This window comes from Alosa alosa, chromosome 17 (genome assembly GCF_017589495.1).
Source record: "Alosa alosa isolate M-15738 ecotype Scorff River chromosome 17, AALO_Geno_1.1, whole genome shotgun sequence".
Lineage (NCBI taxonomy): Eukaryota > Metazoa > Chordata > Actinopteri > Clupeiformes > Clupeidae > Alosa > Alosa alosa.
In genome coordinates, this window is record NC_063205.1 from 19310451 (window position 1) to 19322950 (window position 12500).

The 12500-nt window shown below is 42.8% G+C and overlaps 2 protein-coding genes across 4 annotated transcripts in view; both read right to left on the reverse strand.

Moving 5' to 3' along the window:
- The window catches only part of fmnl2b (formin-like 2b), a 22236-nt gene extending 18311 nt beyond the window's left edge, over positions 1–3925 (reverse strand). For both annotated transcript variants that reach the window (XM_048267416.1, XM_048267415.1), the window contains exons 1-2: positions 3285–3925; positions 960–1043 (exon numbers count right to left, since the gene is read on the reverse strand). In XM_048267416.1, coding sequence (XP_048123373.1) covers positions 960–1043; positions 3285–3401 — 201 coding nt within the window. In that variant the 5' untranslated portion in view covers positions 3402–3925. The remainder of the gene's footprint in view (positions 1–959; positions 1044–3284) is intronic.
- A 582-nt stretch (positions 3926–4507) lies between these two features.
- The window catches only part of mylkb (myosin light chain kinase b), a 25550-nt gene continuing 17557 nt past the window's right edge, over positions 4508–12500 (reverse strand). For both annotated transcript variants that reach the window (XM_048267412.1, XM_048267413.1), the window contains 7 exons: positions 10523–10740; positions 10188–10311; positions 9406–9558; positions 7446–7569; positions 7192–7279; positions 6754–6888; positions 4508–6164 (listed from right to left, as the gene is read on the reverse strand). In XM_048267412.1, coding sequence (XP_048123369.1) covers positions 5887–6164; positions 6754–6888; positions 7192–7279; positions 7446–7569; positions 9406–9558; positions 10188–10311; positions 10523–10740 — 1120 coding nt within the window. In that variant the 3' untranslated portion in view covers positions 4508–5886. The remainder of the gene's footprint in view (positions 6165–6753; positions 6889–7191; positions 7280–7445; positions 7570–9405; positions 9559–10187; positions 10312–10522; positions 10741–12500) is intronic.

A 12500-nucleotide genomic window follows, 5' to 3' on the forward strand; every position in this document is an offset into this window, starting at 1 on the left:
ACTCGGGTAAAAGGCCTGTGAAGTGGTCAGATGGTTTCCAGTAGGAGTGGAGATGCTCACCTTCCTGGTAACAGCAGGATCCAGAAAGCTTCGGAGCTTCTGGATATATGTGTGGGGGGTTCTTCACCTGAAAACGCTCCTGTTACACACACACATACGCACACACATACACGCACATGAACGCACACACGCAGGCACACACACAGGCACACACACACACACACACACACACGCGCACACATTAAATCATGTTTTATTCACATTTCTTTTCTTTAATTAATAACCTATTTTTTTCCCAGAGACATTTCCACTGACGGGAAAAAGGGGGCTAGGTCCTTCTTCACACACGTGCATTATTAAAGACTCCTTCCACACATCACCACTCTCTCTCTCTCTATCTCTCTTTCCTTTCTTCCATCCTTTCTTCCATCCTTTCCCTTACTGACGTCTCTCGACATTATGATAAAATCTCCCCATTCTCCGTCCGCACCACCGCGCGGTCTGACATCTCCATGCATCCTTGGCCTAATTCTGCTTCTCTGACATAATGGCAAAACATTTGTTTATTATTTATGTCTTCTCTCTGTGTCATTTATTTTTTTATTTTTTTATTTTTTTATTTTTTAAACGTTTCCCTTTTGGTTCAGCTCACAAAGTAGCATCCACCAATGTCTGGCATGCACAGATGTGCCAATGTCATGGTAACCATGGCAACACGTGCATGTGTCGGGAGGGCCGCTGAATCTTCTTCTGACGAAGAAACCTACAGTAGGCATTAACTGCACTAATGAGCTTGTTTACAGGAAGGTGTGAGGTGACAAGGTTTATAATTAAGTTTTGCTTTCTATAGCTTTGGGTGTTGGCTGCGGCTTTATGAAAATGAAGGGTTTGTTTATGTTGTTTGTTACTTGCTCTCTCACAGTCACACAGTCACATGGATGTCACCTCTGTTCTCTTACCTGATCACATATCAGCTCCCATTTCTTCTCATTGTCGTACTGCCGCAGTAGTCTCACCTTGTCAGGAGGCAGATTCATTGAATTCTATGACAGAAAACACACACACACACACACACACACACACACACACACACACACACACACACAGATCCACATTTAATTCTCATACCCCACTCACCACAAAGATTAAAGATGTGTCTGTTGAAAGTAGCCCAACAAATCCATATCAGATATCTCATCCATCCGACTACACTGGCTACCTATGAACCGAGCCCAGAAACAGAGCAACATCCCACATCAAACACCATGTGTAACCCTGTGTGTGGAAACACATCGAGCACGATAATCAGGCCGAGTTGATTTTGGACACAGACAACAACCTAGCTTCCGTGACTCGGCTTCTTGCATGCATTCATGTATCTGTGTGTGTGTGTGTGTGTGTGTGTGTGTGTCTGTTTGTGGGGGGTGTATCCGTGTTTGTGTGTGTGTGTGTGGTGTGTGTGTGTGTATAGGGGGTTGTATCTGTGTGTGCTTCGAGCTCCAGTTGAAGAGCAGATGGGCCAGTGGGTTGGAGCCACAGACGGAGCGTGTCTGGATGCGTGGCACAGAATCAGAACGCCCCTCACGCTCAATTAGCAGTTTAATCAAAGGAAGCCTTTTGAATCATAAGAACACGGCTAAGGTCTGCCACTGAATGTACACACACACACACACACACACACACACACACACACACACACACACACACACACACACACACACACACACACACACACACATACACTCACTCTCTCAGTGTGCAGTTAACATCATGATGCATATGAAACTCCTACACACTCAGACAGAGAGAGAGAGAAATGCAAACACACAAAATTTGTGATGCAAATCTATCAGAAGAGGGGAGAGGTTTTCAGATTCCCAATATTCATTTCATATCTCTCTCTCTCATGTCTGTCTTCCTCCCTAACAGGCACATGCTCATGCACAAACAAGGTCTGGCTGATTTGAACACACGCATGCAGCATGTTCACCAGTAAGCACTGCCTTGCCTCTGATTCGAAATGCTGTTTTTCTTATTTGATTGAGATGAACACTGTGTTTAACATGAGGGTCTGCCACATTATTCTCAAATTTCATTTGTCAGACTTCAGTTGTCAGGGCAACTGGGGCAAAATGAATTGAGAGGTGGACTCTTCTGGTCATACCACCATATTGTTATTAACACCCCCTTATCCGGGCAGTTCACATGTAAATCTCAGCCACTGCGAGGGCATAACAGACCATCCTGCACTGGAATGCTGGGTTTTAAACACCAAAAACAAGGGCCATAATCAGATCAGGGACCCCATTGGGAGCCCCCTGCCCCCAAACCCTCTCCCTCAACAAAAAATCACTCACTCCAGTCTAATGACTGACCAGGGCTCGACACAACCAAGGAGTCTCTGATCTCTTGTACTTAGATTAAAGCAGCGTCCCACTGGCATTGAATTTCAGTGCTATCCCATTCTGGGTGGTGGGGTATTCAAGGGGTATATCTTAAGGAGCTGGGCCCACCGAGCTAATCTTGATTAGATCACATAGGACTGATGTCTGCTTGGGATTACGAATCCAATGTCCACCATAGAATAATGTGGATGCTGATAACATTTGTGTAGGTCTTCCTCCCCCATCTCGCCACCTTAGTTATCCATAACAGAGCAAACCATTCAGGCCCATCTCCTCTCTACATATCACCCGTCTCCTCCAGTTTACATTGTAGCAATACAATGATTCGCAGCATCCCCCGTGATCGCACACGATGTCAGTCTATTGTGTCCATGGATGGTCAAACTTGTTGCTGAAAGCATACATGCATCCAAGCTACGTCACGGAGGATACAGTCAACTCGAGCCATCGAGGCCGTTTAAATGCACGGTGCTACTCACATGTGGCTGAATGGCGCAGCCATTGCAACCCCACTGTTTGATTCATTTACATGGGAGACATAAGGGATGATTTGCTGACACCTCTAAGTAAAGCGTTTGAAAAGTCAGAAGCTGATATCTTTATTTCTGAAGAGCGACGGCCTATAGGAATAAAGCGACCACTCAGAAGCAGGCATATGAAAAAACGGGGGAGGCAGAGTGAAGCGTTTAATTAGCCGCTATCACACACAGCAACAAACATCATCAAAGCAGCAGCCTGGGACTTGGCCACACAATGGATAGGCGCTAACGTTAGCGTCGGCAGCCTGTAACCCAAACAAGAGACCTGACTATGAAATGAATCACGCGTGGTGGGCAGTATAGGCACAAAATAGCGGATGGTGTGAAAATGTTTTTTTACCAAGGCAATTGCGAATCTCTCCTCCAATTCTGCAGGGTCTGGCATAGGTAGTTTGGGGGGCTTGTTCCTCGCCCTGAAGTCGGTGAGCTGAGCATCCATACTCTCCGCGTTCCCCATGTTATTGTCCGCTGTTTTCCTCAGTTACAGACAGAAACACGTTTTCCCACCGATTCCTCCAGAAAATACAAGTCGAGTGGAGAAATCCACGATGAATGAATGTCACAATCACATTAAAGTCTGGTCACTTCCCACGGATGCGAAATCAGAAATCTGCAGAACGTGATATCCAATGCGTGACTCCCACAAAAGCACTACTACATTGTTAATCCGTGATTTTTGTCGGTCTCTCCATTCATCTTTCCACGGTGGAACAATGCACAGGTTCACAGCGGATCACCACCACCGCATCCCTACCCGTATCGCGCACAATAAACGCTCCACTCCCAGTTTGCGCTATTTGCGATAGTGTGCATGATTCACATACGGCCGTGCGCGATTGTGTGCGGCGAGCTGGCTAGTTAATCCTGCCCGTGGCTACAACAGACGGAGTTCGACATCCACACATTAAACAGCAAAGTCTCCATTCAGTACCCGACACAATGAACCCTTTCAGCTTAGAACCCCCGCTGGGGCGTGCCAAAAGCCGCGATGGATAGGCGAAGGGAGGCAATGTTTTGTTCTGTTGCATGCCGGGAATCAGAGTCTTCGAAGAGGCAATATTAAGGCAACACTCGGCAAGCTTTGGGATTCAGTTCGGCTTTAACCGCTATCAGCTCTCAGTAATAGCCTCTAAACCGTAATACTCAAAATGAATCTAAATTGTGTTTGGCTGATGCCGTCTCATCCTCCCCCGGCACATTCAGGCGTATTAGACTTGACACGCGCCACTCATTTTATTATGCAGGCCTAGAAATTACATTTCACACGGGCCAATAACCACGCCACTGAGTGGAAAAAATAATGAATTACATTCAGCATGCCATAATGCAATGCGCATTTATTGAAGTTTTTTTTATATGTGTTAAATTATGCATTGAGTAACTGTAAGTTTGACATGTCTAAATATCGTTAGCGGAGACAACAAAGAAAGAAAAGAGGTCAATCCAATAAAGTGGGAGAAACTGTGCCAAGGGGGAGCATTGGTCGAAGTCTGACACCTAGTGGAGGAAACCATTCATAGTCATATGGAAAATGCTTCAATAAAGGATAACAAAACACCAAAATCCGAAATATTCAGGTTTAATCAAGTGGACAGTGCGTCAGTTAGTCTTAAATATGAAATAAAATAACAGGTTCTTTTTCTGTGAGATAAATGCCACACAAATTACTTTTTTGTAACCTAATAGTATCAAGCCTTACTCTATAATGATGTTATTAATGACAATAGGAACAGACACTTACGGTACTACTAATGTTTAACTGAATAGGTAAACAATTTTGTATTACTTATTCATAATTAGAGAGTATGCTAGGTTTCACGAGTGCACTCAGCACGACTGAGCAGTCCTGTACAAACAAATGAATAAAGCATGAATTTGCTCACCTATGGGATTCCTATGGGATACTCTAAGCCAAACTCAAATCTACTCTATGGGACCGACCTAGCTGCTAACACGCGAGAGAACCAGAGGACGGAGATTACAAACAATACATTCAACAGAGGATGGATAGATCTGCACCATTAAGAGTGTAACATAATGATATTCAAAAAGACTCAAGTGCACAAGCAGAAGCAAATCAATCGAAGACAAAGATCAGAAGATTTGTGATTTCCACACAGAGCAGCAAAAACCCAACGCTCACTTTCCTTTGAAACAATCCAGCACATCACAAATAAGTCTAACTGAAATGTTAACTTCATAATAAAAAGATTAATTAGGACTGGTGTCAGCCAATTCACACCAAAGATAGAGTGTTTGATTATTTTTACACAGTGATGTCTCCAGGCACGTCTAAATAACATTCACAAACCCAGTGCAAACACCAAGCTCATATCTGAATATTGCATAGGCCCTCTAATAGTTGTTCTACTGTTTTTCAGTAGACAAGGAAAGTGGGTTATGCCTGAATATTACATGCAAAGAACAACAGTGGGTGAAAGGAGACATCCAATACAGGCCTGACGACTTATCTTGTTACCGGGTATATGAGAAGACTGGATTAAATTGTTGAAAATTGTGCATAATGGTAAAATATTAGAGGTTATTTTTTAAACTATCTCTTGACACATCTCATACTTCCTGATACATAAAAATATATACTAAACGCATGCATGCATGTTAAATCTGTTTGAATCATAAAAAAAACAGATGGATTATTGGTTATTAGACTGGTTATCAACAAGGCACAGAAAGGAATGTCTAGTCTTGGGGGAAAGAAAACATTTGATTGATCAATCTGTCACTCAATCGTTTAACTCGCTAATCAACCAATCAATGTTCTTAAGTAAGAAAGACCAAAAGTGCACAAAAGTTAAAGAAGGCAGGTGGTCTGCAGTAAGAGCACAGTAAAGGTAAGAGCTTTAAGTCGGGAGGAAATCATCGCCCCCTTTTTAGTGTCCACTTCGCGTCATCTCCTTATTCTCTTCTCTTCTTCCATCTCTTTATTCCTCCTCCTCCTCCTCCTCTTCCTCGCCCTCTTCCTCCCCTCCCTCGCCCTCCTCGCCTTCCTCCTGCATAAACTCCACCATGAGCTCTGCAGTGCAGCTGGCCTCTCCCTGGCTGTTGACGGCCTTGCAGGTGTACTTGGCGTCGTCTTCGGGGCAGACCTCCGAGATGACCAGGCTGCAGTGGCCGTCCTCCTCGTAGTCGATCTGGAAGTGGCGCGTCTCCTTTATGGGCTGGTCATCCTTGTACCACACCACATCTGGGTCAGGGCAGCCTACGTTGAGAGTGAGAGGAGAAGAGAGACATATTTAAAATTATCAATGCATGGCAATAGAATCTATGAATCGTCATGTCAATAAAGCATTTGAATTGAGCTGAATTTAATAGAAATAAAAGGTTAATAAAATAGTACCCTGTATGTAACTATTTGATGGTACTGAAGGTATCCGTCCAATCCTATTATCAGTATATATTTGCTCCCTAAGATCATTCCTGATTTTGGTGCTATTAACTTCACCAGTTCAGCTACACAAAGACCTATTTGGGCATCTAGAAGGTGTGTGACTTTGATTACACTGTGTATCCGATCAATCAATCAATTTCAATTTATTGTGCTTATATAGCGCCAAAACATTACACATGTATCATGGCGCTTTACAGAATGTAGGCAATCAGAGAAACAGAAAAGAGGGAGAAAAGAAAAGGAAGAAAGAAAGAAGGAAGGCCCATGGGTATCCGATCAGTCTGAAAAGGAAAAACTCTCTGGGAATGTATTGCTGCTTAATTACTACTACATACATTTTACATAACTAAAGTACTGTAAGTGTATTTCAGAGTGTATGTACAGTAGTATACATTCTCACCCTCAATCTTGCAGTCAAATCGAGCAGCACTGCCCTCCACCACTTCCACGTCACGGATGACCTTAGTGAAGGTGGGTGGAGCAGGAGGCCGAGTCTCATCCTCCGCACACTCCAGGAACGGAGCCGGGGTATCCTCTGCAAACACACACACACACACACACACACACACACACACACACATACATAAACATGTATGTGTGTACAGAAACATACACATACAAACACGCACACACACACACACACACACACAAACATACATAAACACGCATACACAAACACACACGCACACGCGCACACACACACACAGATTATGTTTGCATATTTATATACAGAACCCGCTCGTTCTGGCATGGAGGACTGAGAGACATGACACTGCTACAGGACTATACCAGATAAAAACGATAAGCAAACACATAAATAAAAATCAAACCAACAAACCGGCCGTGGGCGATTTCTTTGGCCCGACTCCACCCAGCATCCCCATGGAGTGGAATCTGGAGATGGCGCGCACAGCATTTCCTGTTTTCTTTACCAGTGAAAAACACATTTGCATGAACCCCTCACTAAGGACACACTGGGAATGGCTTTTGACAGTGAACAAACTAACTCCTCTACAGATCAGGAAAGTGATAATGACAGTGAGAGATACCAAAGAAGGTTGAGAGCGGTGGGAAAGAGGTCTTTGGCCTCACCTGCCACTTGCGCCTCAAGATGTACTTCTTCAGTGCGTCCTTGGACAGCTGTTTGGCCTCCATTTTGGCCGTATCCTGCTTCAGCCATTTGTGATCCAGACACTGTGGACAGGTCAGACGAGCCCTGCGGAGCAGAGACTTATTGCGGTAATTAACGTTAACTGAGCAGAAGGAGCCCTGGATTGCAGTTTCTATAACTAGATGTACCACAGAGCGGTACAAAATATGACCGCCGCCCAGTCCAGCACATTTTTTCCACAAAAATAACGCTGAAAGGCCTATATGATTCTAATTGTCTCACTAAATTGCATTATCCACACTCAATTCTCACTGGTATCTGCTAGACAACAAGTACCAAAACATGATTAGTTCATACATTGATTCATTCAAAATTCATTTTATACAACCCCACCCCCATCTTGCCTGTTCATAATTCTGAGAAATTCTTGAATTGTGTGCATGTGTGCGTGTACACGTTTATGTGTATGTGTGTGTGTGTGTGTGTGTGTGTGTGTGTGTGTGTGTGTGTTTGTGTGTGTGTGTGTGTCTGTGCGTGCTTGTGTGTTTCCTGCATATGTGTGTTTGTTCATGTGCATGCATGCGTACATATGTCTACTGTGTGAGTATGTGTCATACGTATGATTACTGTGAATGTATGTGTGTGCGCGTGTATCTGTTTATGCACATGTGTGCACATGGAATGGGTTAACATGACCCCTGGAGGCAAACATCACGGAAAAATTGGTCATCCCTAGGCCCTCACGGTTCTCAAGATATTCACAGAAAACTGTGTCTGCCCTACCCTCCTTCGGGGGTCCAGTACAGCGGGAAAAACGGTGGTTCCATGCTATCCATGTGGGGTTACATGCCCACCAAGTTTCGTGTACCCCGGTCTTTCAGTGTCCCGGAAATCCTTGTTGGTGTACGGTCACTAAATGTACACATAAATTATTTTATTGTAAGGCCCCCCATGAACGAAAGTTCACAAAACTTGGCATGCATTCGGAGGGTGTAATAATGATCCTACACTTTCAATTTCGTGCAGTTATGACCATGTCAGCCAGAGATATTGTGATGAAAACACTTAACTAGGTGGCGCTATACATGAAATAAGTGGTAATGGGATGGGTGGACATGCCCCCTTAAGACCAACATACAAAAAAAAAGGTGGACCTCCTAGGCCCTACGGTTCTTGAGATATTCACAGAAAACTGTCTCCGACCACCTACAGGCCAGTTGGTGTATAGTAACATAAATTAATTTATTGTGTGGCCCCCATGAACGAATTCCACGAAACTTGGCGTGCATTCAGAGGGTGTCATAATGATCCTACACTTCCAATTTCGTGCAGTTTTGACTATGTTAGGTCACAGATACCTGCGATTACAACACCTCATTTTTACTTTTTTTGTGTTTAACTAGGTGGCGCTATACATGAAATGAGTGGTTATGGAATGGGTTGACATGGCCCTTTGAGATCAACATACAAAAAAAAATGGTCCTCCTAAACCCTACGGTTCTCGAGATATTCACAGAAAAGTGTGTCTGCCCTACCCTCCTTTCGGGGGGTGCAGTCCAGCGGGGGGGCTACAGATCAAAACGAAAACGATGGTTCCATGCTATCCATATGGGGTTACATGCCCACCAAGTTTAGATCTACCCCCGGTCTTTCAGTGTCGGGTATCCTTGACGGAAATTTGGACATGCGAAAAAAAAAAAAAAAAAAAAAAAAAAAAAAAGCAGCTCTTGGCGGTCATAATTACAGTGGGACCCCGCTGGGAAAAGGAAGAACAGAAGAACAGAGGGAAACCGGAGCCAGTGGGACACTACTCTCTGAACGACAGAGAAACGAGATAACGGGTGCATCCTCAGGACAAGTCACACTCACGACTCACGATTTAATACACCTTTGAGTACCTCATTTGAGGACCACTTTTCCCCACAACCCCTTGCTGCTCACCTCATGGACTTTTTCAGGAGACTGCTGATGAAGTCTTTGCACTCCTCGGAGATCTCGTCAAAGGCATCGTCCTCAAAGTCCCAGGTGGCGGAGGTGACGTTGGACAGTGTCTCGTTGTCAGTGTCGCCCATGAAAGGTGACAGACCGCTGACCCTAGTAGCAGCCACAGAATACCAGATTTACCTCGAATGCATGTTTATGACAGGCCTTGACCTCCTCTTTCCTTTCTAAATGTTCATTGAGTTAGCTTATCTAATCATAGAGAAAAACATTTTACAATTCTTTGATCTGAAAGTTTATTGTCATGTACTCATAAAATGATTGAGTGTGTGTGAATCAGTAATGACATTTCTTGTGCTCAAGAGCCAGCTCAACTTTAAAGAATAAATGAAATAGTAGTAATTAAAAAGGTACATTAATTGTGTGTGTGTTGTTGGGGTTATGGTGTGTGTGTGTGTGTGTGTGTGTGTGGGGGGGGGGGGGTAACACAAGTAAATATGGGAGTAATGGGATGTGTGGAGGAGGGGGAGTAAACGGAAGGCTTTAGGGTTTTAAATGACCCCTCCATTCCTCAATTCCATGTGAACCTCAACAGTGCAATTTTGATCCAAAGAGTGATGAGTTGCTTTGCTCTGTGATAGTGTGTCTGTGTGTGTGTGTGTGTGTGTGTGTGTGTGTTTGTGTGCATTTGGGGCGGGGGGTTCCAAAAGAAATCTTTTCAATATTTTAACAAGAGCTCTGAAAAGAGTGCAGTGTGCTCCAGACTGAGCAGGGGCACTTACAGGATATAGCAGATGACCCCGATGCTCCACATATCTGTGGAGTAGCCAATCTCCTCATAGTTGATGACTTCTGGAGCCACAAACTCAGGAGTTCCAAACAAAACCTTCAGTCCACCAGCACTATCTGTCAAAACATGAAGAAGAACATGAAGAACATGAACATTCAGATGCATGTTGGGAAAACATCTTTTGAAGCACATTACAATGCACAATGTACAATGCACATTAATAAACCATACAACCAGTAATTAGCACAGAATATTGACGGTTCTTGTCCATTACCATAATTTTAAATGCATGTATATTTTGTAAGTTTAATAGTTTAATAGTCATACCTAGCCGCCTGGCAAGGCCAAAGTCAATGAGTTTGATCTTGCTGCCTGTCTTGTTGAGGCACATGATGTTCTCTGGCTTAAGGTCCAAGTGGACAATGCCCTGCTTGTGAATGAAGGCCACGCCATCGATGATCTGCAGCATGTATTTGATCACCTCTCTCTCACTTAGCTCGAAGTCCTCATCCACAATGCGATCAAACAGCTCGCCACCAGAGATTCTGAGGCACAGTGACATCATCATTATATCAGGCATAGTAATATGAGTGTTTATGGTTATTGTTATGGTTATGGGATTTGGCAGATGCTTTTGTTCAACTCACAAATAAAAACAATACAATACTGCCCTACAATGGCAAAAGAGCTTAACTCACCAGAGTGTGTAACTGAAAAAAAAAAATGACTTTAAAGTTTAAAGTTGTTGTCCAGCCAAATGTATTATAGGTAGGACACTGGCATTCTGGCTATTACTTGTTTTAATGAAAATAAGTCTGTACATAAAAAATATTGGGCTCAAACTTGACCTTTGACCCTTATTTAGAAGTTTCATGTACTCTGCCTTTTTATCATCTGCCAACAAATTAGGAGTTGTGCCAAGGCAAAAGGCAGTAACTTCCATAATTATTAATTATTATTATTGCTGTACCCAGCCCCACAAGGAACTGAAATGAATAGAGGAAATAATTATAATGATAATAAAAATAATATTAATATTTTATCGATATGCAATATCCTTAGGAAATAATAGGGCCTATGATAAGGTCCAAAAGCATTTTATTTGACCAATATGCTAGCCTATTTCATTAATCGATGTTGGATTTAATTAGGTTAATCAAGTTACAGGTTACATTATGCTCCATATTCACAGTTAATGGATTATCTTAATAGTTTTGACATAACACTGAGGAAATCGAGCAAATAAAAAGTTGTACATGTGGGTGGATGATGTTTTGAAACCATGTTATCTGTTGCATGTTTCAGCGAAATTTGCAGGCTTGCGGGTTATAAGAAAATGTAGGATATATTTAATTGTGAACTGTTGTTGAGCTTTGCCAATTTGTTTTGAATATCCCAAAAATGACAATAACTAATTTTCAACAAAAGGTGAAGTTACGACCTTTTGCCTTTGCACGGCAGAATACTTAAAATGAACAGTGAACAGTTTTAAAATGTTGGTAAGACTAGATTAAGGAGAATAGCAATAATAAACAATAAAAAAACAAATACTATAATATACAAAACAAAACTCATAAGAACCGATTAATTAACTAAGTGTATACTGAGCAGATATGTCTTTAGACCCCTCTTGAAAGACCAAAAATGATCACAGAAAATGGAGAGCTTATGGTATAGCTCTCAATTATCTGATGCAAGCGAGTAAGCCTCTCTCTTGTAACCTGTCCAAATGCATTCTGTTTCTCAATGATATGAGACATAAATGTTCAAAAATGCCCCCAGAGTGTAGCACTGTAGCTGCCTGGCAGCTCTATCTGTTAGCTGCAGCAACTCAAGCTATGTAGCACAAATCTTTTTTTTTGTTCCGTCCCGACATGTGAAAAATTCTCCTTTAAGCTCTATGAATTTAAAGTATGAACTGTGCATTAGATAGGAATCAAATAAAATCACTCTGACTACTAGGCTAGAAATCTAGACGCACCCTAGCGGCAGCACATTTAATTTGCTGCCAGGGTAGTCTAGCAACTCTCAGTTGGCTTGCGAGCTGAAAAAAATTAAACTTCGATCAGGCCAATCACATCGTGTATAGAGTCGGTAGGCGGGCTTAACATAATGATGGCAGAGTTGCGACGGTTCGGCGTGAATTCCCTGCTACTTGAAAACAAAGAAGATGGATGTTGCTGTTGGCGAACAGCGTGACACGAGTTAAGCTTTTTTTAAGTTTGAAAAGCTTGAACAACTAGCCAACTAGCTCCGCTGGTGGGAAAACGCATGGGACTCATGAGTTGTAGCGCTATCCTATTGC